This window comes from Crassostrea angulata, chromosome 10 (assembly GCF_025612915.1).
Source record: "Crassostrea angulata isolate pt1a10 chromosome 10, ASM2561291v2, whole genome shotgun sequence".
NCBI lineage: Eukaryota > Metazoa > Mollusca > Bivalvia > Ostreida > Ostreidae > Magallana > Magallana angulata.
In genome coordinates this window covers 38,831,245-38,859,017 of record NC_069120.1, presented here as the reverse complement: position 1 = coordinate 38,859,017, position 27,773 = coordinate 38,831,245, and the positions used below count along the sequence as shown (strand labels likewise).

Genomic DNA, 27,773 nt, shown 5'->3' with positions numbered 1-27,773 from the left:
AGGGAGTGCCGCACACTTGCGCTAGAAAGACCTGAACACCAGTAGGGATGACCATACATTAGTGCTCCGCCGCAACCACCACCAATTCAAGCAGGTATGACTGCACACTTGTATTAATGCGATACAGGGCAGGAATGACCGCACACTTTGTATCGAAGGTTAGAAACCACGTAGATTTGATAGAGCAAGGATGTTCACACACTCAATCTATCCAGACCTGTTCAAATTTAACCCCAAACAGTTGCTCATTGAAATGCAATAGACACTGTCCCTATATATGTGCCAACCTAAAATAATTCATAGTATCTAAAAATTGGAAATCAAAAATAAACAAACTAATCCGGCCTTACCCAAAACTTCTTATGCAGAACAACTTATATACATTGAATATTTATTATTGTATAAAAATAATCATCACAATAATTGGTTAACAGTGGATGCATTAATTAAAATAATCAATAATCAATAAATCAAGGGCAATAACTCAATACAGTAATACAAAAAGATTCTAATGAAAAAATAGCTGCCTGCTTCAATTTTATAGTCATATCACATGTTGATCGATATATCGCGAGTATTGCAGTTCACAAAAAGATCCTTTACAATTGTTTATATATGGGATATTTAGCTACATCATACTCTGAACCTTCTTGTGAGGCCGAAGAATTGTCCTGGAGCCAAAGTTTTAACAATTATAAAGAATCGTCTTGCTGATTAGTTTCTGAGAAGAAGATTTTTAAAGATTTACTCTATATATTCCTATGTAAAACTTTAACATCCCCCCCCCCATGTGGCCTCACCCTACCCCCGGGGCTCATGAATTTCACAACTTTGAATCTACACTACCTGAGGATACTTCCACACAAGTTTCAGCTTTCCTGGCTGTTTAGTTTCTGAGAAGAAGATTTTTAAAGATTTACTCTATATATTCCTATGTAAAACTTCGACCCCCCCATTGTGCCCCACCCTACCCCCAGGGATCATGATTTTCACAACTTTGAATCTACATAACCTGAGGATGCTTCCACAACAGTTTCACCTTTCCTGGCTGATTAGTTTCTGAGAAGAAGATTTTTAAAGATTTACTCTATATATTTCTTTGTAAAATTTTAACACCCCCCCCCATGTGGCCTCACCCTACCCCCAGGGATCATGATTTTCACAACTTTAAATCTACACTACCTGAGGATGCTTCCACACAAGTTTCGGCTTTCCTGGCTGTTTAGTTTCTGAGAAGAAGATTTTTAAAGATTTACTCTATATATTCCTATGTAAAACTTCGACCCCCCATTGTGGCCCCACCCTACCCCCGGGGGTCATGAATTTCACAACTTTGAATCTACACTACCTGAGGATGCTTCCACACAAGTTTCGGCTTTCCTGGCTGTTTAGTTTCTGAGAAGAAGATTTTTAAAGATTTACTCTATATATTCCTATGTAAAACTTCGACCCCCCATTGTGGCCCCACCCTACCCTTGGGGGTCATGAATTTCACAACTTTGAATCTACACTACCTGAGGATGCTTCCACACAAGTTTCAGCTTTCCTGGCTGTTTAGTTTCTGAGAAGAAGATCTTTAAAGATTTATTCTATATATTCCTATGTAAAACTTCGACCCCCCATTGTGGCCCCACCCTACCCCTGGGGGTTATGAATTTCACACTTTTAATCTACACTACCTGAGGATGCTTCCACACAAGTTTCAGCTTTTCTGGCTGTTTAGTTTCTGAGAAGAAGATTTTTAAAGATTTACTCTATATATTCCTATGTAAAACTTCGACCCCTCATGTGGCCTCACCCTACCCCCAGGGATCATGAATTTCACAACTTTGAATCTACACTACCTGAGGATGCTTCCACACAAGTTTCAGCTTTCCTGGCTGTTTAGTTTCTGAGAAGAAGATTTTTAAAGATTTACTCTATATATTCCTATGTAAAACTTCGACCCCCCATTGTGGCCCCACCCTACCCCCGGGGCTCATGAATTTCACAACTTTGAATCTACACTACCTGAGGATGCTTCCATACAAGTTTCAGCTTTCCTGGCTTTCTGGTTCTTGAGAAGAAGATTTTTGAAAATTTCTCGAAATTTTTCATTAATTTCTAATTATCTCCCCTTGAAAACGGGTGTGGCCCTTAATTTTCACAACTTTGAATCCCCTTTGCCTAAGGATGATTTGTGCCAAGTTTGGTTGAAATTGGCCAAGTAGTTCTTGAGAAGATGTTGAAAATGTGAAAAGTTTACGGACGGACGGACAGACGGACAGACAGACGACAGACAAAATGTGATCAGAATAGCTCACCTGAGCTTTCAGCTCAGGTGAGCTAAAAATGAATGTATTTTTAAACATTAAAAACCTTGTTCTAACCCAGTTTATGATGTCTAAGTATATGTATAAGATCGCTAGCTCTTGAATTTAATTAAGTCCTTGTTTAAATTTAAGTTCTTATGTGGAGTAAATAATATCTTTTAGCATCAAATTATGAAAACAAAATTATAAAATGGACGATTCAAAGAATTTATTCATTTTTGAAATCCTATTTTAACATTCTTTATACTGAATGTACATTTCAGCCAATTATAAAGATACATGTATAATTTTATATTTAACTCTGAGTAATTTGATGGCTACCTCTGTTGACATAACCCTACAATTCAAAAAGAAAAATATAAACTCGTACTAAGAATCGCATAGACAGGGATTTTGAAATATGGATCTATAATATGTAATATGAGCAAGGGCTATTTGTTTTTCAAAAAATTTAAAGTATTCTTTATACACACCAAAAAAAAATTAACGAAGAAGGAGATGCCTTATTGACATTTCAATGTCCTTGTTAAAATTTTAAAGCATTTGATTTAGAAATACTGCAGCTTTTAAAAAAAATTGCATGTCTATACTTAAATACTAAGTAATGAGTCACATTATCTTCACAGTAGGTAAATGCCAAATATCCATTCCTTGAGCCAGAAAGTATTACCTCGTAATTAAAAAAAAAAAAAAAACTCTTGTCAGTACTTTCAGTACTTATTTATGTATGACTTGGACGTTATAACAGGAATAAATAAATACAGTAACAGGAATAAATTTGACTATCAATTTTATCTGAAAGTTAAAAAAATTGTCAATTTTTTTTTTCAAAGTGCATTGATATCGTCGATATTTACGCACTTTGAAAAAAATTTTTTTTTTTCAAAGTGCGTTAAGATGGTCCCAAATTTAACGCACTTTTGAAGAAAAAATTCAAAGTACGTTGTAACAGCGGGATACAATATATCGCGTATTATTTGGCAGATTCCATCTGCAGGCATGATGTTTTCATTGCAGTCAATGGCCAATCATGCCTGAAGTTGGGATAGACATAGATTTAAAACAAGTGAAAAGCTGTCAATGTGACAGCAAACCCGGTTTTCTTTTATGTGAACTGTATCCATAATCCATGTCAACCCATATACAGTGAAATGGAGTACCCTATATGCAACATTTTGCCAAAAAATGACTAAGTTCAAAAGCAAGTATTTTTTTCATAAATAATCAGAAATCAAAATCCTAGCAATATGCACACCAGTGATATATGTACAATTGATCTGCAAAAGAACAACTTCCTATCTTGAGAACTGTAGGAGGAGTTATCCGTACAATGAGGGTACCCTATATGAAATATTTTGCCAAAAAATGACTAAGTTCAAAAGCTGGTATTGTTTCGATGAATTATCAGAAATCAAAATCCCAGCAATATGCACACCTCTGATATATGTACAATTGATCTGCAAAAGAATAACTTATTATCTTGAGAACTGTAGGAGGAGTTATCCGTACAATGAGGGTACCCTTTTGGCCCGCCCGCCTGCCATTTTCACCATTTTAATAACCGGATTTTTCCGTTGGAAAACCCGGTTAAAAAATGGCTTCTGATTGGTGTCAAAATGTGATTTAGTGTGGATCTATCATGTTTAAACCAATCAGAAAGAGCGTTGAAATAAAGGTGCCAATTGGAATAGTTCATCAGTTATACATATTTTTTTTGTGATACCCACATCTGAGGCAAGTTCAACAGAGCAAGTGCTCGCCAAAATTCCCTATACCCGCAACACAAATTTTGGCGAGCAATGGCGAGCACTCGCTCTGTTGAACACGCCTCTGTTGAACTTTTTCCAGTTGTTTGAACAAAAATCATTTAATTAATTATGTAACTGTAGATAAGTCTCTCTCTCTCTCTTTATCTCTCTGCCTAAAGAGGTTATGCAAAAAGCTGCAATTCATTATAATGTAACAATTTCGTACCTCTTTGATAAGAGAATCCTTCATATTATTAAATGTGTCTTGTGATGTCTTTAGCTGACTTTGTAATTTCCCAACCTCATTCTGTAAATGATATAAAAAAAAATAATAAATAAATAAAGAATTCCTAAATACCAAATGAACTAAAATATGGTATAGGTCCACGGCTTTATTACACTACATGTATAATTATATATATTTTACCTGTAATTCAGTCTGATTTTTGAGCCTATTCAGGTTCTGCCTCAATTCTCCCTGGAAAGAGATAAATATCTTTTTACTTCAAAAAAATTTCAAATCGACGATAAAATTCAGGACTTTGCACCATGAACAGGCCAAGAAATGGGAAACTAACTCATTAATAAAAAAAATTATGATTACTCACAAAATTCTCAAGTTCTGATTACCAAAATGTTACAAATCCATACCAAATAAAACAAATTATTGCTTGCTTACCATTTTATCCTCAAAATCTTTAACTTCTTTCTTTTCAAATGTTTCAATCATAGTTGCTTGTGTAACCTGCAAAACATTGATAAATTTAACAAGCTTATAAGTACTTAATAATAAATGAAGACTAAGTCGGTTATCTTGAATACACGTAAAGTATATAGTTTTCTATTTTTATTACTTTTTTTTTCAATCATCTTGTGCAAGTTAAAAATAAAATGCCTGTTGCCTGATATATTTTGAAAAGTAAAGGAAAAAACTTTACCAATCCAGAAGTATTTAATTGTTGAGCAAGACCACTCAGATTTGCAATTGGAGTTTTGTTCAACTGTAAGATAAATTTAAACATATGTTTATATGTAACATACATTAAAAGATTGTTTCCTGATGTTGAAAATATATAAAAAATACATAAAAACACTTTCTAATTGGTAGATGCATTAATACTGAATATAGGAACTGTAAATTCCTAATTAAACGCAAGAACCACATCTCACATTTATTAATATCTCGCTTTTAATTTTTTCGAGCAGATGTAACTTTTTAGAATTATCATAAAAATTCCACGTTTGTGATTTTAATTCTTGCGATTTGATGTAAAACCCTTGAATCCCAGAATAAAGTACTCAAGTAAAATAAGGTATCTACATTATATCATTCTACAATGGAACAAAAAATGCTTTAATTTGAAGATACAAACCTCTTTCTCAAATGAAGTAAAATTAATCTGTGCGATTCCTGAGCTGTTAAATTTTTCAAGCGCCTGTTTTAAATCGTCTGAGAGAATCGTAATGTTAGGAATGTTGAAATTACTTCTGCTAGTGAGATCTTCAATTTCTTCTATAATAGCCTACAAGAGATCAAGAAAAACCAGATATCAGTTTTTAAGTTAATATTTTCTTCTCAAGTAAAAATCTTAACTATTAGATAATACAAACAACTAAGGTGAAAAATTGATTTCATTCATTGAATGTGTTTTCATCAGATTTCAAAAAGAAATGATATCATTTTACTGAATATCAACAATTAATGGAATCATCAGTTTTAAAGGCATTTTTTTTCTAAAAAAAAAAAAGAAATTCAAACTGTCTAGATAATAAAAAAAAAAATTAAGGTAAAATTTACAATTACTTCTTATGTCAGTCAGCATTCAACCTAGCAGAAGATTGTATTTGCTGACAACGTCATTGTATCGACCATAGAACTTAGGAAATGATGACTTCAATCAAGACTGTTGATAATCTTGTTTTATCAATAGTTTGCCTAGTTTTAGAAACTGTTCATACGTAGAACATGCCATTGCGTATCAGCTGAGAGACAAAAACTCCATATGCAGGTGATGAAGGTATATTAAATTGCTACATTAGTAAGGAAAGTTAATGATAGAAAAATTGAAGCCATCACGTTTATCATAAGGTTTTGTTTTAAGATTACCATTACGGTAATGTCTTTTTCTAGTAAAATATCTAAATATGAAACAGATGACTCAGAATCTGTCTTATCTTTTATTTCAACTTCAATGGGAGATAGTGAGCCGACATAAGAATGAAAGTGACAATTGTTGATTGATAATTAGTCATCAATATACCTAAATGTCAAAATGAAGGCCACAGCAAGTGATTTCTTTTTTTGTCATGTACAAGTCATGAATATAAATTCTGAGTGCGCTTCATATGAATAAAGAGATAGGTCGGCTAACAATGGAGCACAATTGATACTCATGGAAATTTCAACAGATTGTTGGAAGACCAAATTTTCAAAAACTACATAGATGTTGTCAATAAGAAACGCAAGCATCTTTTTTATATCATCTTCAGAGTACTTGTGTACACAATCCAAATGGTTTTGAACAAAACAGTTTTGTAAATGACCGATGAAAAGGTAAGTAAATTTATGAGATCCATTTTTATTATAAAAGCAGCTATCAATGGTGTCACAAAACCTGGACTTTAATTTATCATGGAAAATGGTTGTATAACATGTGGAAAAGTCGTAAGTTTTGATGCTATTGATATTGGTAAAATTTTGCAACTTCAAGTTTGTAAAATTTCCTTGGAGTTTTGAAGTATCCACATCTGATTTACACCACTTCTTGAATACACTGTTGCACAGTGTATTTTCCTCAGATTAATAAAATGAAATGATGATATTATGGCGCACTCAATATCAACAATTTAAGGACTTTCTTGTATAGGATTATCAAATGATTATCTTTTGCAAAGGGCACTCACAGTTGTATTCAGTAGTGTATCAAGGTCAAACTTATTTTGTAACTCCAAAGCCAAATAAATTCCTTTATTGGCTTTACAGGCTCTGAAAAATTAAAATAAAAAACAAATTAAAATATAACCACAACGGTAAATGAAGAGAATTACCATAGAGAAGTCATAAAACAGGTAAAATTGACTCTTACTCGAAAGCTTTTTTGATTGTTAAATTGGAATTGGGACTGTAGTCCAAATCTTTCTTAATATCAAAACCTATTGTTTCCTGTAAAAGATCTTCATAATCCTGAAAAAGACAATGCAAAAATCAATAACTCAACTTTAAATATGGTATACATGTAATTCACATTAAATATTGCATCAGTTGAAATATATCTCTGTTTGATAAGGCCACATAAAATTGATTTTTAGATTCTCATCTCCGCCCATCCCTCTGAAAATGGCCCGCCCCGATGCATTTATTCTGTTTTGAAAAACAAATTATGGGAAAAAAAACCATCAGGAAAAAAAGTTGAGCTCGGTAACCAAAAAATTCAAAACATTTTAATGGCTGCCAAAACATGTAGACTACCGTGTCGTTCCAGTCTTTTTGTTAATAACATACGACTAAAAATGTCTTCATGCATGAACAGTTAAGTTGAAATAAAATGGAATTAAAAAACGACAACTTGGTTTGTATTAGCATTAACAACTTAAAAGTATAGAGCAGTTGTTATTTCTAGAACATGAACGGAGAAAAACTTTTTTTTTTTAATAAAAAATGATTATTAAATAAAATCTGCCCACCTGCCCCATATTATTTGCAAATAAGGATGAGAATCTAAATAAAAATTTCATATGGCCTAACCTGCATTACATTTTTCTTCAGGTGGGGAGGGGGGTGGGGGTTGTGTGTGTGTGTGTGTACATTTCTCTTACCCCTATGTTTTCCACACCCTTGTTCAAGTTGCGACAGACATTTGTGTAGAGGAGTCCTCCTACGATAAACAGGATCATGACGATGTACATCAACAACCAGAAAATCAAGAACGTCCACACCACTCCACTGTAAATAAAAGGAAATTAGGTATCATGGACTGCTGTCCTGGCTCCTCTCTTGGACACTGCAGATTAGGTCTAGTATGTCATGTCCCAAAATTCTGTTCATTTCTAACTGCAGAATCTTTTCAATTTGAAGGCATGGGTCGAATTTTTTGTTTTGTAGAATTTTTCATTCTGCTTTTTAACAGGATTGTCTCCAACACATACTTTTGAATTTAATAAATAAATGAATTTTACTGCATGGATATGAATATGCAAAGTCATGTTAATTTATATACAGTGCACCTTTCTTTGTTATTTGTGAGTGAGGGTTATACACTTGAATTCTAACTTTCAATGAGGAGCTACATGTACAATTTGTGAAACGCTATAACACAATTTGTTCGTTGAGTTTCCTAATGAAATAACACCAACCCGACAATGAAGTTGGAGCCAGCTCCTCGGTTACAGCATGGGGCGTCGTTGCCTGGTCGCTGTCCACAGAGACCAAAGAGAATACCAAGGTAATAGAAGACCACTGACAGAAAGATCACACAGGGCAGACCTAGACCGCCGTACCATCTAAAATGAAAAAGGTCAAATCAAGGTCAATCCAATAAAAAAATTTGCTAACAAAACCAATCTGATCAATTCAATTAAAAAATCTAACAAAATGTATTAAATTTGTAGTTTTTTTTCTCAATGAATACATGGTAACAGGGAATAAAAGCCTGCTTTGGAAAAGTTTATGTTCAAGGTAATTGAAAAATCATATGGAAATATATTAAATACTTACACATAATCTGCATACTTCTTCAAATACTCATCAACTTTGTCTATTTCTTTCGCGGTGTTGCCTCTTATAGTTTCTGTCTATAAAAGAAATTTGAAATTGGCATATGCTTGTTTCAAAATTCCCTCAAATAGATTTGAACTGAGGCCCAGTGATTCACTACCAACTGAACAGTTTGTTCTTTGTGAAATATTTACAGTGTCCCCTACTTGACTATTTTTTTTTTCAGTTAACATATTTATATTCATATGTAGTAGCCTGTCTGCTAAATCAAATTGCCAAGCAGAACAGAGAAATAAAGGACATGCTATGAATTATGATGAGTACTTACAAAGTTTTTCACGGAATCTGTAAGCTGGTGTATTTTGCTTTCTACTTCTCTCTTTATATCATCAGATTTATTTAAGGCACCTATAACAACATTTGTACTGAGAAGAAAATTTTCAAGTAGAAAAATAGCAACAGAATTACGGTAAGGCCTATAGCTGCTGGAGGACAGGATTCCCAAGTCTAAGAAATGTTTGAAAACAAACCAGTTACTTTCAAATTTCTAAAAGAGGATATGCAATGTATATGACTTAACAAATTTTTTTCTTAAACAGAGATAAGTCAACTACCCAGGAGGTCTAAATCTGTAGGGTAAGGTGGGGTTGGAGGGGGCTGTCCTCAAGCAATTGTGGCTGTTGCCATTCACTGAATAATTTCAAATTATGTAAGGAAACTTAGACTTGATCCATATCATTAAAATTGCACCCAGATGGCAAGACCCAACAGAGTTGAGCACAGAATACCAAATCTTATTGATACCAAATTGCTGATATCATGCACTTGTTAGTACATGTAATATATCGTGTGTACATATTTTACATAAAATTCTAAATTGCATAAATAAAAGGGCAATTTGAATGACAAACACATCAAATTTTATGCATCAAATTTTACACCATGTCAAAAATGCTATTGTGGTACAGTATATAATCAAAGATAAACTATAGAGGGAGACAGCAAGATTCCAGTTCCCCATGAGCAAGCCGTTTGAAATAGATCGACTTCCGAGAATCTTGCTAACTCCCTCAATGGTATATATATAATAGCTTTAACTGTTAAATAATACAAATTCAAACAACAAATCAGACAAAAATTACAATTGAATGCTTTAGAAAATAATATGTCTGTAAATTCATGGTCAAAATCGCAAATAGCATTTAAACAACTCATTTTGTTGTGACTGAAATGGCTCAGTGGTTAGAGCAGCAGACAGACATTAGGTAACCTTATAACTAGGCTACGTAGGTTGTGGGTTCGTTACCACTAACAATATTTTTTTTTGGTTGTTGAAATATTCAAAACTGAATAAAGTTGGAAATAATCCTTCTCCGTGCCATGAAGTCACACAGGCCAGTGCTTATCCCCGGTTTCCATGGTGCTAAGCAGATGAGAGTCATTGCCTCCCCCTGGATGGGACACCAGTACACCACAAGTTAACCCCCAGCGTAAGCCGGTACCCAATTTCAGCTGGGTGGACTTGGACAATGTAGATTAAATGCCTTGTCTAAGTGCACAACACACAACATCGTGACCACAGCGGGATTCGGTTACTGGTCTAACGCCCATGACCACTGAGCCATGTGCTTGTATTATAGCAATATCAAATGAATTTAATCTGATAAAACTACTTTTGTTTTCTTAAAATCACTTTAAAAGTCACTTCAACTTTAAAAACCAAATGGGCATTTGTGCTTATACCCCCATCTTCTCTGTATTAAGGATTTTGAAGATAGATGCTGATTCAGAAACTTTTGAGGCAAATTTATGAAACAAAGACATATGTATTAACTGTCTGTAAGAGCATAAGACAAACTTTGCTTTAAATAAGGTCAAAGATTTAATCATCATTAGCACTACATACCATCTATATCAGCTTGCAATGAAAGAAGAATATCATCCACCACTTTTTGAAATTGATCCCTTGCCTGAAATTAAACAAATACATTAAATTGTGCATTACATGTATTAACAGAGGTGAACAACAACCTTATAAAGGCATTGTCAACAAGGCTGCAGAACTCATAACAGTTCAAAGATTTTCACTGTAGAGGTCTCACCTTTGTGGACGTACATCTTACATTGCAGTTTTACTTGAAATGAAATGAATTTATCAAATTATAAGCATGCACTTATTGAAAGCCAGGAAAAAAGTTACATCAAATGTATAGGTCCATGTATTACATACAAATAAAAATTCACATAGTACATGTACAAAATCTCAATCTCTCTCTCTCTCTCTTACCTGTGCTGTCAAATCAGAAATATTCAAGGCTTGTTTCACATTATCGATTTCACTATTAAGATTATCCACCTGAAATTAATTTAAATATAGGCCTACATAAATTCCAAAAACATGCATTCCATAAACTTTAATAATAATTTTACATCTCATTATAGGGACATGGTCATGATCTTGGTAAAATTATATTTTACTATTTTTATTGTTTATAATGCTTTAGAAATGCATTTCCAATGATCAAGGAAAATTTGAGTGTGAATCGCAGAGTTTTAAGCAAGATACAGAGCTCACAATTCTTTGTCATGTAAACAAGGCTTGTGCCCCGTTATTGTTTACATAGGTTCAATATACATGTACCTGTAAAAAAATATTTTTCAAGCTGATTTTTCTATCTTCTAAATCATTTAAAGCATAAATAAACAGTTCCTAGTGTTTGTCAGTTAAAACTGGAATTTTTCAATTCAACATATAAAATATACCAGTAAACAAAACATTGCGTAAGCTTTGTTCACATAGCAAAGAATTGTTATAGCCTTGTATCTCGCATATAACTCAACATCTGACAATCAAATTTTGGTTGACTGTTAGAAATGCTTTACTGATCAAAGCACATCTTCCCAAGTCAAGGGTTTCTGATCCGCATCCCTTCTCAGTGTAAGAAGTGATGCGGATCAACCCTTGACTTGGGAAGATGACGGAAACATTGTATACATTAAAATCGGAAAAATAATTTTTGACCAAAATCGCGACCATGCCCCTTTAATTGAAATAATTTAACTGCTGTTTATCATGTTTAATTGATTAGTTTATGCTATGTATGCCAGTTTGTTGAGTGACTGTTACTTTCTTCACCGTTTTTTTTTTTAAATTTCATTAAATACATCAAAAGTATTATTTTATCATCCTTGTAATATAAATGTACATGTGCATTTAATTTAGTATTTTCGTTGGCAGTATAAATCAACGAAATTAAATCCATTACAACTTTTTAATCCAAGTATTAATGAATACAGAGTTGATACGTGACACATTTCAGAGATTACGTTATGATGAAATAAAAACCAAACGAAATTCTATTTGGTTTAAAAACAATGAAATTTGACCCAACGAAAAAATGTGCTTCTACAGTAAGTGTTGTTTGGAATATTGTATTGTATTTTAATTGTATTCTTTCAGAGAATTGCCCTATCATGTCACATTAGTTAAATTAAATATTGCTATTTATTGCCCACTCAACTCTTGAATTCTGACAGCATTTATAGGTACCGGTACCTTTTTTTGTTGCCTTCTATATTCAAGATGCGAATTCAAACTGGCTTCACTGTAAAGGTGCTTTTTACCAAACTACTTTATCATGATTTGAGCTTCAACTTTACAAGTTGAACTCTTTAATTTTCAATGTTTTCAATGCTGATTGCTTAACTATTTCCTATAGTCTACAAAAATTTAAAATAAATGATATTAATTTATTTTACAACGATTGATAAACAAGTTCTACGGCTTATATTAATATCTCTCGTTGGTATGGATGTTAGGTTGAGGGGGTCATTGGTGTGGGAAGAAGCCGAAGTACCCAAAGAGAACCAACATGTCTTAGCGGGTGACCGCCATACCCTATCACATACAACCACTGTCGGACACAGGGATCCAAGTCAGGTCGCAGCGGTGAGAAGTGAGTGCATTGTCCTCTAGCCTACTTGGACACCTACACGGTTACAGCAAACACCTTTATAATGAATTGACGCTTACAGCGAAGTGAATTTTATTCCCCGTGACTTAATTACATGTTGTAAACTTGATGGATATAACGAAGTACACTGGCACTTCGTTAAAAGCTTGTTTTACTGTACAGATAAAAAAATTTCATTTAATTCTTTTTTTCCCCTGACTGGGTAGTAATGAACACAAAAAATTTTTTTATTCAGCTATCTCAATGGCTTGCAAACAAGCCATGGCAAGATTCTGATACTAAATACATGAAATAAATTTACCTAAATAAGTAACAAAGCTTTATGTCTACTGTGTTGAAGGAATGGGCAATGTGTTTTAACAGCCAGAAAGACAAACATATTGAATTTTTCACTGCAACTCTTTGAAAATAACACAACTTACCGCTGTAAAATTATTTGAGAGAGCTGGTAGCTGAGGGCAATCTGATATAGTTGCCTGATTGCAAGCTTGTGTAAAATTCTGGTTAATTTCTGTGATTCTGCTACTCAGATTTGACTGCAGGTTTTTTAAATCCTCTAAATTTTTTGTAATGTTAACTAAATCATTATAAACTCTCTTCGTACCTGTAAAAAGAAAATTGTGCCAGTATAAAAATCATACAAGGTTAACGAGTACTTAAACAGTTATAGCATTGAAGCTGAATACATTGTGAATTTTCTGCTTGTACCGTACTTTGTAAATGAAAACCATTGCTACTTATTATATTGCAAATGCTACATGGAATAAATAAAGACAATGTATCTTTGCTACAAAATGATCAACGGAGGTCAAGATAAAAAGTATAAGATTTTCCATTCATATTCTTAGATTGCATACTGGTAGATATTTTCTCAAATGGGGAAAAATTGTAATGTCATTGCTTATGGAGAATCTTTGGTCTTGGTGATTTAAAAATGTTAGATGTAAACTTACTACTTCCAAGATTTTCTGTCTGAGTGAGCACAGCAGAGGCATTAATAGAGGATGCTACACCATCTACTGTAGACTGCACAGAACCTATCAAAACACAATACCTATAAGTATACACAGCATCTTCAAGTTACTGTGGTTTCATTAATATTCAAGGTATCAATTTTCGTGGATAAAGTGAAAATCACAGTTTCAAGGATACGTAAATTCGTGGCAAATGACCCTATCAATACAAAACACTGGTAGAAATTGCAGTTCAATGAATATTTAATTTCAAGGATAAACTTAACAACGAAATCAACGAAAATTGGTATTCAACGAATATTGGTGAAACCACAGTATTTGACAAGATTTGGAACTTAATATCTTCAAGTTAGCAAATTTTTTACTCTCATGTTTTAATCTACTTTATCAATGGACTTTAAAATGATTAACAACAATGACTAATGATGTGAGAATCTTCAAGGGAAAAAAATTATATTTAAAACAAGTCTAAAATATTTTTTTAAAATCAAATTAATATAAAACTTTGCTTCCATTGGAGGATGTCCTCAGTTTTCAAACTAAAAAGATGTATTTCTGGAAATTAGCATATAATAAATATTGTTTATAAACACAAATATAGCGTAATCTTGCATATATATAGCTAAGTTTTGTGGAGTCCCCTGCAAAACTCTTAACAAATCCTTGCTTAATTTTATGGTTATAACGAACTCAGTCATAACGAATTGTTATAATGTACAGTTATAATGAACTGTTTTAAATTGTTATATGTTGCCAATACTAATTGAGATAAACTTGTATACAAATGAAACTATTTTCACATGTTTTTTGAATTTTCAATACAAATCTTTTCAGTTTTCCAAAAAATTAATTTTTATGTATTGCCTAAATAAACACAAACAGTGGTCAAGGGAAAGGAATTTGTGTATAACAAATTCTCCATGCTGGTTATTACGAACCATGAATATAGCGAAGTAAATTAAAGTGTCCCTTTGAATTCGCTATGACCTAGTTTTACTCTGTTTGTTATGTAGACCGTTTATCACTTGAAAAAATCTTCAAAAGTATGGAAATACAAATATATTAATATGTTAATTAATTGCACATGTATACATACCATTAATTTGTTGTTTTATTTTATCAATTGTTTCGCCCACAATTGCAGTTGTTTCATCTTCTAATTTCTAAAATCAGAAATATGATTGAAGTTAAAATTCCAAAATTATCATTGAATTCTATCATTCTCACAAAGCCTCTCTAAAAGTGTATTCTGGACTTCACAGTGTCAATTAATGTATTGCTTTCGTACAAAATCTTAAAATCAAACAAAAGCTGTATCTACATATATATACAACAAATCTATTAAAAAGAGTTATGAGGGTTGTTAGAAAAGTTCGCGGACAAGTTCTTTTGTAAGCGGACTATTTGCATGATACCAGTGAAACTTTTTATATTTAATCTTGACGTATTTTCTAAGAAATATGTAAAAGATTTGTTTATTTTAAATGCACATTAGAAAATATACAGATTAATTATTTTGATAAGATATGCTTCACGGAGCATGTCAGTTTTTAATGGTTTTATATTTTGTACGCATTTTTCCTTATTTTGAAAATGTACAGTTTAAGCCCATAAAAATAAACAATATTTCACATGGGATCACAATAAGTGATGAAGGTCATTTTGTGAAAGTTTCAATTAAATTGAATAATTACTGACTGTTTATCGCCAAATATGGACGACCAACGCTAGAAAATTGAGTCAAAAACGTTAACATAAATCGACACTTTGGAGCACCGGGCCATCATTAAATTTTGTGTGCACTCAGAAAAATCTCTGATGGAGACCAAAAGGTTCTTAGATGCTGCTATTTTTCTAGGACAAAGGTTTACAATTGGAACCACAATTGGAATTGAAGGTTTGAAAATGGAAATACTGATATCTTGATCTCTTGCAGCACCCCCCCCCCCCCCCCCCCCCCCCCATACAGCCCAGATCTTGCACCTATGAATTTCACTTTATATGCTTATCTGAAGTCAAAACTGCGTGGACAGAGATTTTTGGACCTAAATGATCTACGATATGACACAAAAGACATTATACAAAAATTTGACAAATAATGGTGGGATATGCGTTTTATAAATGGGTTAACGGCATGAAAAGTGTGTGGACTAAAAGATGTTTACTTTGAAAATGAGTGACAGATTTAATTTGCCTTTCAGTAGTTTGATGTCACCTGACGTCTTGGTAATATGAAATGGTGCTCTGTAAATCCAATGGATGGAAAATAAAATTGCTGTATCTTTTAAAAACAACTTCAAAATCATATGATTTTTTTGCATACTTATTTTCACATGATAGTAATTTAATAAAACATCCGTCATCCTATAAAGTACACAGTAATTTTGCCGTTAATCACTTTGTCCACGAACTTTTCTAACAACCCTTGTAGATACTTAAAATTATTCCTCAATAAACTTAATACATGGCCATTGTAGATGTAACCATGCTGTATTGTTCGGTTTCGCTAAAACTTCGCCAATATAACTCACTTTCGTACTATCATCTCCATATGATATCACTTCTGCTAGCCCGTGTCTTAAGTACTGGACTGGTCCCCGCTGATCTGAGTTCTGCAGTTTGTTGCGCATTAACTCATTTGAGATTATGGATACGATTCCTCCAGTTCTAGAAAAGAATATCCAGTGCATACAATAAATCAATCAAAAAACTCACAACCTTACCCACGACTGTCTTTCCTATTTCTTAAAGGTTTTTTTTCCTTCTTACTTTTTTCACAGTACATATTTCAAATTGCTCTAATATAATGTCTCTATACATGTACATGTACATATCATAATCTTAATATTTTCATATCATTCATTTAAAAAACAAAACCAATTCTAAAATCATTTTTTTTGGATACTGGGCAATGGTAACTTACAACATCATGGTTGCAAATACGGCCAAAAAGAAGCAATAGGTTGCTCGTTTGCAGCCAGCTGATTTAGGATCCGATTTCTCTCTGGCTTTGCCACATCGTTTGCAGCAACAATAGCAGCAACAGAAGAACAAACCGATGATGGGCATAAAAATGGCAAACAGCAACCCAACGATAATACAGGCTGCAAACCCCCCAAATACAGACACCATCTGAAAATAGAAAGAGAGACATATTATTGACATAAATTTCTTTCTACTCTAAATAGATATTATAGGTAAATTCAAAATAACACAATTAATACATATTAATATTACTTGTATCTAAAGAATGAGGAAATATGTTTTATGAAAGAATTATAGATTCTTACATCCTGCCATCTTTCTGAAAACTTTTCAAAGGTGCCATTTTTTATGTAGCCCTCTATTTGTTGATATGCTGAAAAAAAACCACATGATAATCATTCAGATGTACGCAACAAAATATGAATCGAGTATTCAGATATATAATAATGGGCCCATGAGCCAAATCGCTAACATGGACAACAATATCAACTGAAATTTTATCCTGTAGCTGGTGTAAAAGTTTTGCTGTTTCTGGTTCTTGAAAAACACTCCATCCTATCTTAAATATTTCCTACCAGTAATTGTCTTCCCTTGTGACAGAGCTAATGGCCCTAAGTTATTTGTGTTTATGAAGAAGTCAAATATGCAAAATGTTTTTAGAGAAAGAGAGAGAGAGAATTTGCTTTTCATTTTCTAAGAAACAGTATTTTTTGTTAAATTGTTGGTCATCAATAGCAAATTTTAAGCAACCAGTTCATGAACAATAATACATAATATATTATATTATAAATTATACATACAATTATGTTTTAAACCCCAGCAAAATGTTTAAAAATATAAATTATTGATGGGAACCCAAAATATTAGCTATATTACTGTTATGTCACAATTTTGAAATATCTATGTTCGGATAAAAATCATTTTTTACAACATACCAATCATTAATGATACAAATATGTATTTAATATTTTCATATCTATAAAAAATCGTCAATCAATACCAGTACATGTATTGAAATATTGCTAGTCAGTAGTGCTTTTGTACCAGACTTCCGATATTTTGGGTTAATTTAAAATTGGACAATCCTGTAACATGGATGTATGATTTTGACCTACAATACTTTGAACCAGGAAGCTACATGTCAGAATAGATAATTTACATCTACCAGGCTTACACAATTGGCATATCAAGGTCTTTAGAATTAGTGAGCTAAATTTAACTAATCCCATCATATCTATTCTTCCTGTATCAAGATTATAGAACATGTATTATTCACCAAATACGGTATATCATAAAAGACATCATGACAGGCTTAAATATTATCTTGTTTTCTGCTACTTTTTGTATAATTCACCAAGTGAACTCTTCTACCTAGCAAGTCTGCAATGTTGCACACCTATGGTTTGTAATGTTTACTTAAGGTAGTTGTTCAGGAGTTGCAAGCTTACCAAGAACACTGAATCTGTCGGAACAAATTTACAGGTTCTCCGTTTATCTGTCATCTTATCTACTTTGGTCCCTAAAGTCTAACAACTTCCTTGTTATAGGTCTCTTAACAGAAACCAGGTGTTCAAAGAGTTTTTATTAAATTCCTGTATCTTTATGTGGTTAAAATCATAATATGTAATTTCATTTAAACCTGTAACATGTGCATGAACAAATTGCTTTACCATAAAATGTCTTTGTAATGAGAGTTAATTTGAAGATCACTTATTGACGTCACATTTAACTTGTTTAAATTGTTTTGAACAATTGTTATTAATGCAGAGATTGCAGACACATGTTCTAGTGTCTGATTTAAACCACCTGAACTATGTAAGAACCTTTTCACATTTTCTAAGAAAAAAAAAACCCTCCCTTACACAATCCCCCCCCCGAAAAATTTTCCTTCACAAAACCTTGCATTCTATTCACATTTCCAAGATGGGTTTGAATCCCACTGAGGCTTTTATAATGTTTACCCTTTCAAAGTTTCCAAAAAAAAAATTTATGGTCAAAAATTTGAAAATTTGAAAATTCTAAAGGACAAAACATTAATATCACATGGACAGGTTCCCATACTTCCTTAATTAATAGACACCTTCCCTTTCAATTTATAGCTGTATCTCAAATGATCTGATGTACCCTTAAAAGTAAGCAAGTCCCAGCCCAAAGATGAAGAACGACTGCTACATGTTTTATCTCACTGAATTAATTATGAGAGTTTGTCATGTCATGTCACTCACATTCAATTGATTAATTACAGTCATGATGATTATGAATACATATGCTGATGATGCTGATGACGAACAATGATAGAATATAGTTATTTATTAATATGTCATGACAACTGTTCAGCACAGCAGTCATATAATGTGTTACATAACACAACTATTGACCAGGAACAAACCAGTGTCAACCTCTGAGGACACTGACCCTATATGACACAGACAGCCGGGTATAACTATCAATAACTTGTGTCCTGGCACTCTGTATCAAAGTACTGAGAGTATTAAAATACAAGCTGGTAGTAGGTCTTAGTTCATGTGAATAAGGATATTAATGAAAATAATGATTAGGCCCCAAATTGTTAAGAAATGAGTTTACAAATTCACATAATTGGTTAACTGGGCCAAAATTTGATTCATGATTTGTCAAAGCCATAGCAAAAGCCCTATCTATAAAAGATCCATTAAACTGCATACAGTGTAAAAATTACCAGTAAGTACAATTATTTTTTTTTTTAAGTATTGATTTATCAAACTCAAATTCACTATCAAATGGCGCAACATGTGACTGTGAAATAGCATTATTCCATCATTCTTCACTCTACTGAAAATAAAAAGGCCAGAAGAGACTATTTTACTTGATATTCCTCCAGAACACTGAAACATAAACATAGAGATAACAGTTCTCAGGTTCACAGAATATTGCCTTGCTAACAACTCTCCACAGCTTAATAAATAAGTATGAATTTTTAAAGCCAATATCTGTGCAATGAACTTCTGAAGACATAGCCCCAGCCGCAGAATTAGAAAAATTGGCAACCAAGTATAAAGCTAATTAAGTAGGAGGAAAACTTCTAATCATAAAAACAAAACCCCAAGACCTTCTTAGAATCAATAAGAACCTGAGTCTCAGGTATTCAGAAGTTGTGATTTATTACCCAAGGTAAATCAATAGGCAAGAATCTTATCTTGCTGCTCAGACTGAAAGTAGCCAACGTTTTCCAATCAGCACAGAACCCAAACTTCCCCTGGCACCACCATATCAATCCCTAGAGAGACTGCAGTCAGTATTCATATAAACTCCAGTAATGAATAAGAAATTTGATAGAAGCCTTGGGCTTGGATTGGTAATTCTCAGCAATGTACCAGTACATGCCCATTGCATGTATATACCCTTTCTGTTTATCCATACAGCACATTTTGTATCCAAAACAATGGGAAAGTATTTAAAATGGCACACAGGTTCATGTGAGAGTTTTTCTGACAGAACTAGTGAGCAAATAATTGCATCTAAACGTGTGAAAACATTGGGCCATTGTTTTCATGTCTATTAAAAGTATGTATCATACTAATGTATCTGAAATAGATTTTGTTAACCAAATGCTTAACAATACATGTATTTTCATTGATCAATCAATAGCCCCCCCCCCCCCCCCCCATCTGTAATCTCTTCATATATATTTTATCTCTCTTGCTCTCTTGACACAAATACCTTAATGGCTTGGTCATTTTAGAGATTGCAGTACTTTTTTCTTACTTGATAAACACTGGAAATGAATTATCTAGGTATATTTAATTACACTCTATTACACTTATAGAACTATCTCATCAAGATCACGACAAATATATTACTGCTTTTGAGTGAAAAGTGTGTTGGGCAGTTTTGTTTTTGTTTTTTTGTTTTGTTTTTGTTTTTGTTTTTTTAGGGGGGGGGGGGGGGGGGGGGGCTTTAACACTGCATAAAATAATTGTTACACACTGTGCTTGCATGTATGTACACTGCAAGTATACATGATGCTACTTTGGTAATTTACAGCTGTGCTACAGTAATAGATGATGAATTATTCAAGTCCTCCTCACATTTTTTTCTATGGTCCTATACTACATTTCATAAAAAAAATGTGGTAATTCTTAACTGAATTATGAAACGATAACAATGAGGAAGAGGCAAACCAGTTTAAAAACAAAAGGCAGCTGTTAAACATATTGATACTCTGCAGACTGTTGGATATTGATTGCACTGGGTTGAAAAGGAAACAAATTGTGTGGTGTAATTGAAATGTGCATGGCTCAATTTTTGTGGCTTTTCAACAATTATTACTGAGACTATATTTATCAATTTTAACAACAGACTGGGATATTTGGATTTTCCATGTGCATATATATTGATATATATCTGGGCATGATATCAAAGATTTCCATTTTTTCTTTAAGTGCATTTCAGTGTATGGACATGATAAAACGTATTAAATCTCATTTTAACCTAACAACAAAAGCAATAAGGCCACATCTTAAAGCTTATCATGAAATCGATATAAAATGGCCACATCTGTATATCATATATCTGTAGGTGGAAAATATCCTGAGGTCTTGTCAAATCTCCGCAAAGCTGTACCTGATATTCATCTGCCCTATCTAATTTCTGTCATCCTCACACAATAGAACATTGTGAAACCATGGCAATTTTATCTCTTTGTACAAAAAAAACCACGACAGTTTCTATTTTGATCCTTTCTTCTGAAAAGAGACACATCTTTTTCTAGCTTCGATCCTAAACAGAGTTAGCTGACCATAAATTCCAAAAAAAAACGTGTCTTTTGTCGACCATAATCCATCTCTTCAGGCTTCCGTAATACTTGAACAACAATGTGTGCATGATGAGATAAAGAAAACAAACGTAAGAGTTTATTGAAGCTATTAAGTGCTTACAATTAGAATTCACTTCAACTTCTTGTAACTCTGCCATTAAAAAGTGAGGAAGAGGGTCGTTTTACAAGCCCACAAGCTTGTCAATTTCACCTCAGGCCCTTGTGTTCTATAAGTGATTGGATACTTATTAAGATAAAACGACTCTTTTTTCTTTCTTTCCCTTAAATCTAAATTTTAATTTGTAATGTGTACATCTATGATAAATTAAAAAAAACTTGAAGCTAGTTCATATGGATCATGTCTGATAAAAAAAAAAATCTGGCAAGCTGAAAATAAGTTTTCAGTAATCATGGTAATATATGCAATTACTGTATTGCAGTGAGCACTTTTAGTTACCTAAAATATATTGCTAAAAACATCTGGCAAACGAGATTACATCAAGATGGTCATGATTTTCTTTGTACCTATCTTATTTATGGCACAAAGGTGAGTGTGTATTTGAATAACAGATGTTCCTGGAGTGCTGGTCAAACAAAGATAGAAATTAAAGTCCTATAAAATCAACTGCTGATCCAAGTCATTCAAAAATTACACAGAACGTCTACGTAAGTCTGGGGCCCTCAAGGGCGTTCATGTCCAGCATTGATCATAATGATACATGTCCATGGAATTTTCTCTAAACCTGTCAGATAGATAATTATTCCTTTGATAGATCCCCTGATCTGTGAATAGACATGTTATGGACATAGTACAACAACTTAGTAACACTTTGTAACTAAAATACATAATAAACACAATATTATATGTATGTACATATGGAATTGTCTCTAAATCTGTCAGATAGATAATTATTCCATGATAGATCCCTTGAACTGTGAATAGACATATAATGGACATATAATACAACAACTTAAAAACACTTTGTTAGCTAAAATATATACCGGTAGTCCGGTAATGTACTCAAAATTCTTTCGAAGCCTGACAAAGAGATGATTATTCATTGTTAGATAATCTGTTCCAAGAATCAAAGTATCTGTTTTTATAATGCATTTCCACATGTAGAGAATTTTGATCCACAAAAAACAGCGTATGTATACATAATTTGTATATTAACATTTATGGACAATTTCATTCTGCAGTTACTTACTAACACTGACAGTACATATACAATTACATTTATAAATACGATCACGATTTTCTGTACGTATTTAAACAAAGCCGGGATGGGGCATGATATGTCATGACAATGAAAAGGTTGTTAACAATAAAGAGACGTGAGAGAAACCTCTTTGTCAAACCGAAACTAGCCGGCCCATAATAACTTGGTAATAAAATTAATGAAGGGGACGTGGACCAGTCTGAGAACAAGGTGTCCAGGTGGAAAATGCATAGACAAATAAATGTCATTTCCTATTTAGTAGACCAAAGGGAGAAATCTACATAAGGCAGAGTGCGGCCATAACAGGTATAACACAAGCAGGGGGGTGAGTCGAAGGATGATACACATATACATATTGATCTGGATTAGAAAACTGTTCAAACGGCCGGTATCTTATCAAATTTTATATGTCCCATTGTTGAACTGTAAAATAGATAAACAGATAGGGGGAATACTCAAATAAAGTGCTTGACTGCTGTTGCATGAGTTTTTTCAAACTCTGTGTATTAAATCAAGTCTTAAATAGAATTAATCAAATTAATTCTGTCTCTTTTTCAATACTGATGGTTTTTCATCTTTTTTTTTATAAATATCTGAACAGTTTTTCTTCTCATACATGAATGTCTTTTACAAAACGTGACAAAAAGATTTTGCAATACATGAACCTCAGAGTAAATTTATCTGTCAACAAACTACCGGTTTATTTCTGACTCAGAATTCAAACTTGATGTGTCATGTGTGCCTTTCTAAAAACATTTCACATCTTGCATAAAATCAGAATCAACCGGGTTAAAGGTACACATAAATGCATGAGTTTTATTAATAAGAGGGTTCACATAAATGCATGAGTTTTATCATTATGAGTATCACTGGTGAATTAAGACGTATTATGACAGCAGGACTACACCTATTCATAATGTATCATTTTCACATGTAAGCATGAAACAGGGACTATTTAAAGTGGAATGTCAACCTCTTGGCCACTAAAAACTCCAACAATGGCTAACCTTTTATTTAAAATCAGTGGAGTAGAAATGAATTTCCTCAGTTTACAAAATGATTACTGTGTTTCATTTTACAAGAACACTTCCTGGTTCCTATGAATCTAAAGCTGCTTAAAAGATGTACTATATGGTATATAAATCATTCAATGCGAAAAAGGGGGACACCAACAAATTAATAAAAAAAAAAATTCTAACCATCTTTTATTCATTTATTAATTTCCTCTATATTAAACCGGCTTTAGAAAAAGAAACAATATATTCAGCTTTAAATGTAATCAAAACTTCAAGCAAATTTGTTTTCTTTAAAATATGATAATATTGAGTAAATGTCCTGAGGTTTTGCTACACATATACGTGATGTTTGTTAGCATCCTACATACACTTAATAAGGAGAGTACATCAAGTGATGACGTAAAGTTAAAATATGCTTTCAAAATTTGTTTACTTGTGTATTTGTACTTTAACAAGAGATTAAAAATCCCATCCCTGTTAAAAATGTTGATCATTATGTAACACTGTCAATAATCAGTTCCATTGATCAATTATCAGTTTATGACAAATGACTGAATTATCTATACCAAAAATCTATAACTGTATAGCATTGAATTGATATACAAATATGATAGAGACTTTCTAAGTATATTTTACTAAGTATATTATACAGGTATCTATAATAATGAGTTGTCAAAAGAATTAATAAGTAATAATGAAGTATACTGGTATTGTTTGTCTTTCATAATTGGAGCTATAACATGTAAAATATTGCCAATCCACCCTCTCTTTTTCTCTAAAATAACCAAATGAACATATCAATCACACTTGCACCAAGGAGTTTAGATTACTTCAGAGATTATTTCAGAGGTAAATACATGCATGTGCAAATCCACCTTTTGTGTGACGTTAAATCTTTTCCTTTCATTTTTTTCCTTTCAATTTAAAAACTTACTTATTTTAGCACTGTCGTCAGCAATAAAATCATATTCTTGAACACTGTCTAAAAATCCATGCACCAGATCATATAAAGGTTTCGCTCCCTTTTCAAGGGCCGATTCCTCTCCCAAACGTGTGCCAGTTGGACTCGTTTGCGTATTTGAAGTTGTATTTTGTCCATTCACAATCACTAAACATGAATATGAAATGATAGCGAGAACTATTTGTCTTCTCATCGTCGCTGAACTTAAATTCATTAACTCACTGTTGATGATTCATTGTCAAATATTTTAGTTTAACAATCCCGCTTTGAAATAACCCTATCTCCTCCTCAGTCCTTGTTGTTCAGGTAAATGGCTTGTGAACTTTGACTCAACGCAATTCTTTAGCCTGGTTCCCGAGGCCTTCCGATTGTGCAACTGCTTGCACAATCGGAAGGCCTCGGGGACCAGGCTACGCAAGCCTATTCTCCCGGATGTGCGGCGCGTCGATTTACCCAAATAGACCCAATAGGACCCATTTTGATCGCAATCGATAGCACATCAATATTGGCAATGTGGTAAATCTTTACTGAATTATCATACTAGATATTAAATTAATTGGAAATTGACTTATTATTGTATTTTTCTGTTTTTAAAATTAAAAACAACATGATAAGCAAAACAAAAACAAAAAAACCCATAAAAAATCACTGCCCGCCTGTGAGGAGTTGGAGAGGGGTGGGGGTTTGATGACTTGCAAATGACATTTTTAAAAAAAAATAGATATTACCCCCCCCCCCCCCTTAAAAAACTGTTCTTTTTCCTCATACTGGTAACTTTTAATATGCTCAAAAAAGTGAAAGGTGGGGCGGTTCTTTTCAATACATGTGAATCTAAGAAACGGTCTGTTTTGAGATAAATTAGTAAACACACACACACACACACACACACACACACACACACACACACACACACACACACAAAGGCGTAATTTGATTACAAAATTCAAAGCTGAAACAGATCTCAGTGTAATTCTGATGATAATATAATTGCATTTCAAATCATTTCACTAATGTGAAAAAAAAAATTAAACAGTGCATGCCGAATGTCGACGTTCTGAGTAATTTGGTCACATGTTTGGTTGACAGGATGTTAATTAAACAAATATAACATCTTCCTCGTCTCCTCTTCACTTTTTCTCTCTTTCTTTTTTTCCCCTTTTTTTCAAACACGGAGGGGGGGGGGATCGACCAACAAAACCCGCTTCTAGATCAGCCATTTACTACTGTTTCGTCCTTAGCTTACATTAACGGATAGTATTTGGCATTGTGAAGTTACTCGACGTCTGACAAGCGAATTTCTGTTTGAAAATAAAAACACCTTAATAATAGGTTACATTAAACTATTATAGGTATTCTACACTTAGTACTGTTCCATGCAGAATTTTTTTTTAGTGAAGTGTGTGTGTCGCTGAAGTTTATGGAAATAAAGAGAAAGATGTCAATGTCAATATTTTAGATAAAAGAAACAGAAAATTGGAAAACAAACCAGACCGAATTATTCAAATACAAGAGATACTCTTTTTACATCAAATACATGTAAAATATTGTTCAATGTAAGATGTTTTTCGTTTAACATTCAAGTAAGCAAGGAGATACATGTTTCGGTAGGTTCAAAAAGGTTACTGCAAATGAATTAAAGAGATGATCTGCATGCATCTGCATGTGACACATATAAAACACGTTTTTTTTTATATTTTCAGGTATCAAAATAAACAAAAGGCCCAGGGGCCACAACTCTCACCTCAGCAAAAATAAACAAAACTGACCAAATCAGCTTTATACCGCATCACTAACTTGGACCACTAAATACAGAACTATATATTGACAATGAATAGGGTATACTAGTATCTTGTTTAAGGTTATCCGATCCTCAGCCTCAAAGTATATTTTTTCCATCATAAAAATATTGTTTGTCCTTCAAACTTTATAAATGAAATGAAAACAAATTTATTGATGGTACCCATGCACTTTACAAAGTAATTGCAAATTCGCCCACGAAATAAAAAAAAGTTGAGAACAAATTTTAAAAAGGTTGTACCGATGCATCGACGGCTCGAGCCCCTCTACTTATGTAGAAGATCTCGATCGGTGGATCCACTAAGCCAGGAATTTCGTTGAATAACTGATCATAATATTATCGCTAGAAGACCAATTAAATCTGTCTATATAATAGACAAACTTGAAGCCTTGGTACGAATTTAAAAAAATCCGAATAATTTAGAGATATCATAGATGGCTGAGGATCGGAGTTCGTTAAAAAGATCTCCACATTTTCTCTCCATATTCTCATGTTTAACACCGAGTCCTTTTTGTTGTTTCAGTTTTTGAGAGGAAGTTTTTCAAAGATTTTTCTATATAGTAGTCCTATGTAAAATCTCGTGGCCCCCTACCCCTTGGGATTATGATATGAACAAACTTTCATCTGTGCTACCCAAGGATGCTTCTATACAAGTTTCAGCTTTTCTGGCAAATGATTTTGAGAATCTATTGAGACGATTTTTTTAAATGTCAACAAATTTTGTAAAAATTCTTAATAATGTCCCTTCGAAAGAGAATGTGGCCCTTCATTTTAACAAACTTGAATCTTCCTTAACTGATGAAGCTTTGTGCAAAGTTTGGTTAAAATTGGCCTAGTGGTACTGGAGAAGAAGACAATTACAAAACAGACAGACGGACGGATTGACAGACATGCGGGCGCCGGACAAAAAGTGATCATGCATAAAAATCACTTGAGCTTTCAGTGCAGATGAGCTAACAAACACAACAACTCAAGCACTATTAAAAAAACCCAAAATAAAACCAAAACATCCTAAAACAAATGTCGAAAACTTGCATAAAAAATAATAATTTTTATAAGGAAAACATCCGTTATTGAATTAACTTTTTATACCTTTAATTAACATGGAAAGTTTGATTTCCCCCAAGCTCAAATCGTAATCATAAACTGTACATTTATGTGAATATGCAAGTTTAGCCATCTCGTGATATTTTCTTAAATAGTTTATTCATCAAAAGGAGTTCCACTGACAAAAAACTTTGGCTAACAGACGGACGAACTGACTTATGTTTACAGA

At 33.1% G+C, this 27,773-nt stretch overlaps 1 protein-coding gene across 4 annotated transcripts in view; it reads right to left on the bottom strand.

Moving 5' to 3' along the window:
- Positions 1–25,041, bottom strand: part of LOC128164704 (prominin-1-like) — a 36,654-nt gene extending 11,613 nt beyond the window's left edge. For 2 of the 4 annotated variants that reach the window (XM_052828691.1, XM_052828692.1), the window contains exons 1-20: positions 24,673–25,039; positions 17,013–17,080; positions 16,646–16,854; positions 16,254–16,389; positions 14,819–14,885; positions 13,702–13,785; positions 13,171–13,352; positions 11,062–11,130; positions 10,681–10,744; positions 9,103–9,182; positions 8,775–8,851; positions 8,414–8,560; positions 7,877–8,003; positions 7,147–7,244; positions 6,965–7,046; positions 5,434–5,583; positions 4,999–5,061; positions 4,740–4,805; positions 4,488–4,538; positions 4,287–4,367 (exon numbers count right to left, since the gene is read on the bottom strand). In XM_052828691.1, the coding sequence (XP_052684651.1) occupies positions 4,287–4,367; positions 4,488–4,538; positions 4,740–4,805; positions 4,999–5,061; positions 5,434–5,583; positions 6,965–7,046; positions 7,147–7,244; positions 7,877–8,003; positions 8,414–8,560; positions 8,775–8,851; positions 9,103–9,182; positions 10,681–10,744; positions 11,062–11,130; positions 13,171–13,352; positions 13,702–13,785; positions 14,819–14,885; positions 16,254–16,389; positions 16,646–16,854; positions 17,013–17,080; positions 24,673–24,913 (2,142 nt within the window). In that variant the 5' untranslated portion in view covers positions 24,914–25,039. Of the gene's footprint in view, positions 1–4,286; positions 4,368–4,487; positions 4,539–4,739; positions 4,806–4,998; positions 5,062–5,433; positions 5,584–6,964; positions 7,047–7,146; positions 7,245–7,876; positions 8,004–8,413; positions 8,561–8,774; positions 8,852–9,102; positions 9,183–10,680; positions 10,745–11,061; positions 11,131–13,170; positions 13,353–13,701; positions 13,786–14,818; positions 14,886–16,253; positions 16,390–16,645; positions 16,855–17,012; positions 17,081–24,672 lie in introns of all 4 variants that reach the window. The other 2 variants (XM_052828695.1, XM_052828693.1) reach the window with 2 other exon arrangements.
- Positions 25,042–27,773: the final 2,732 nt, after the last annotated feature.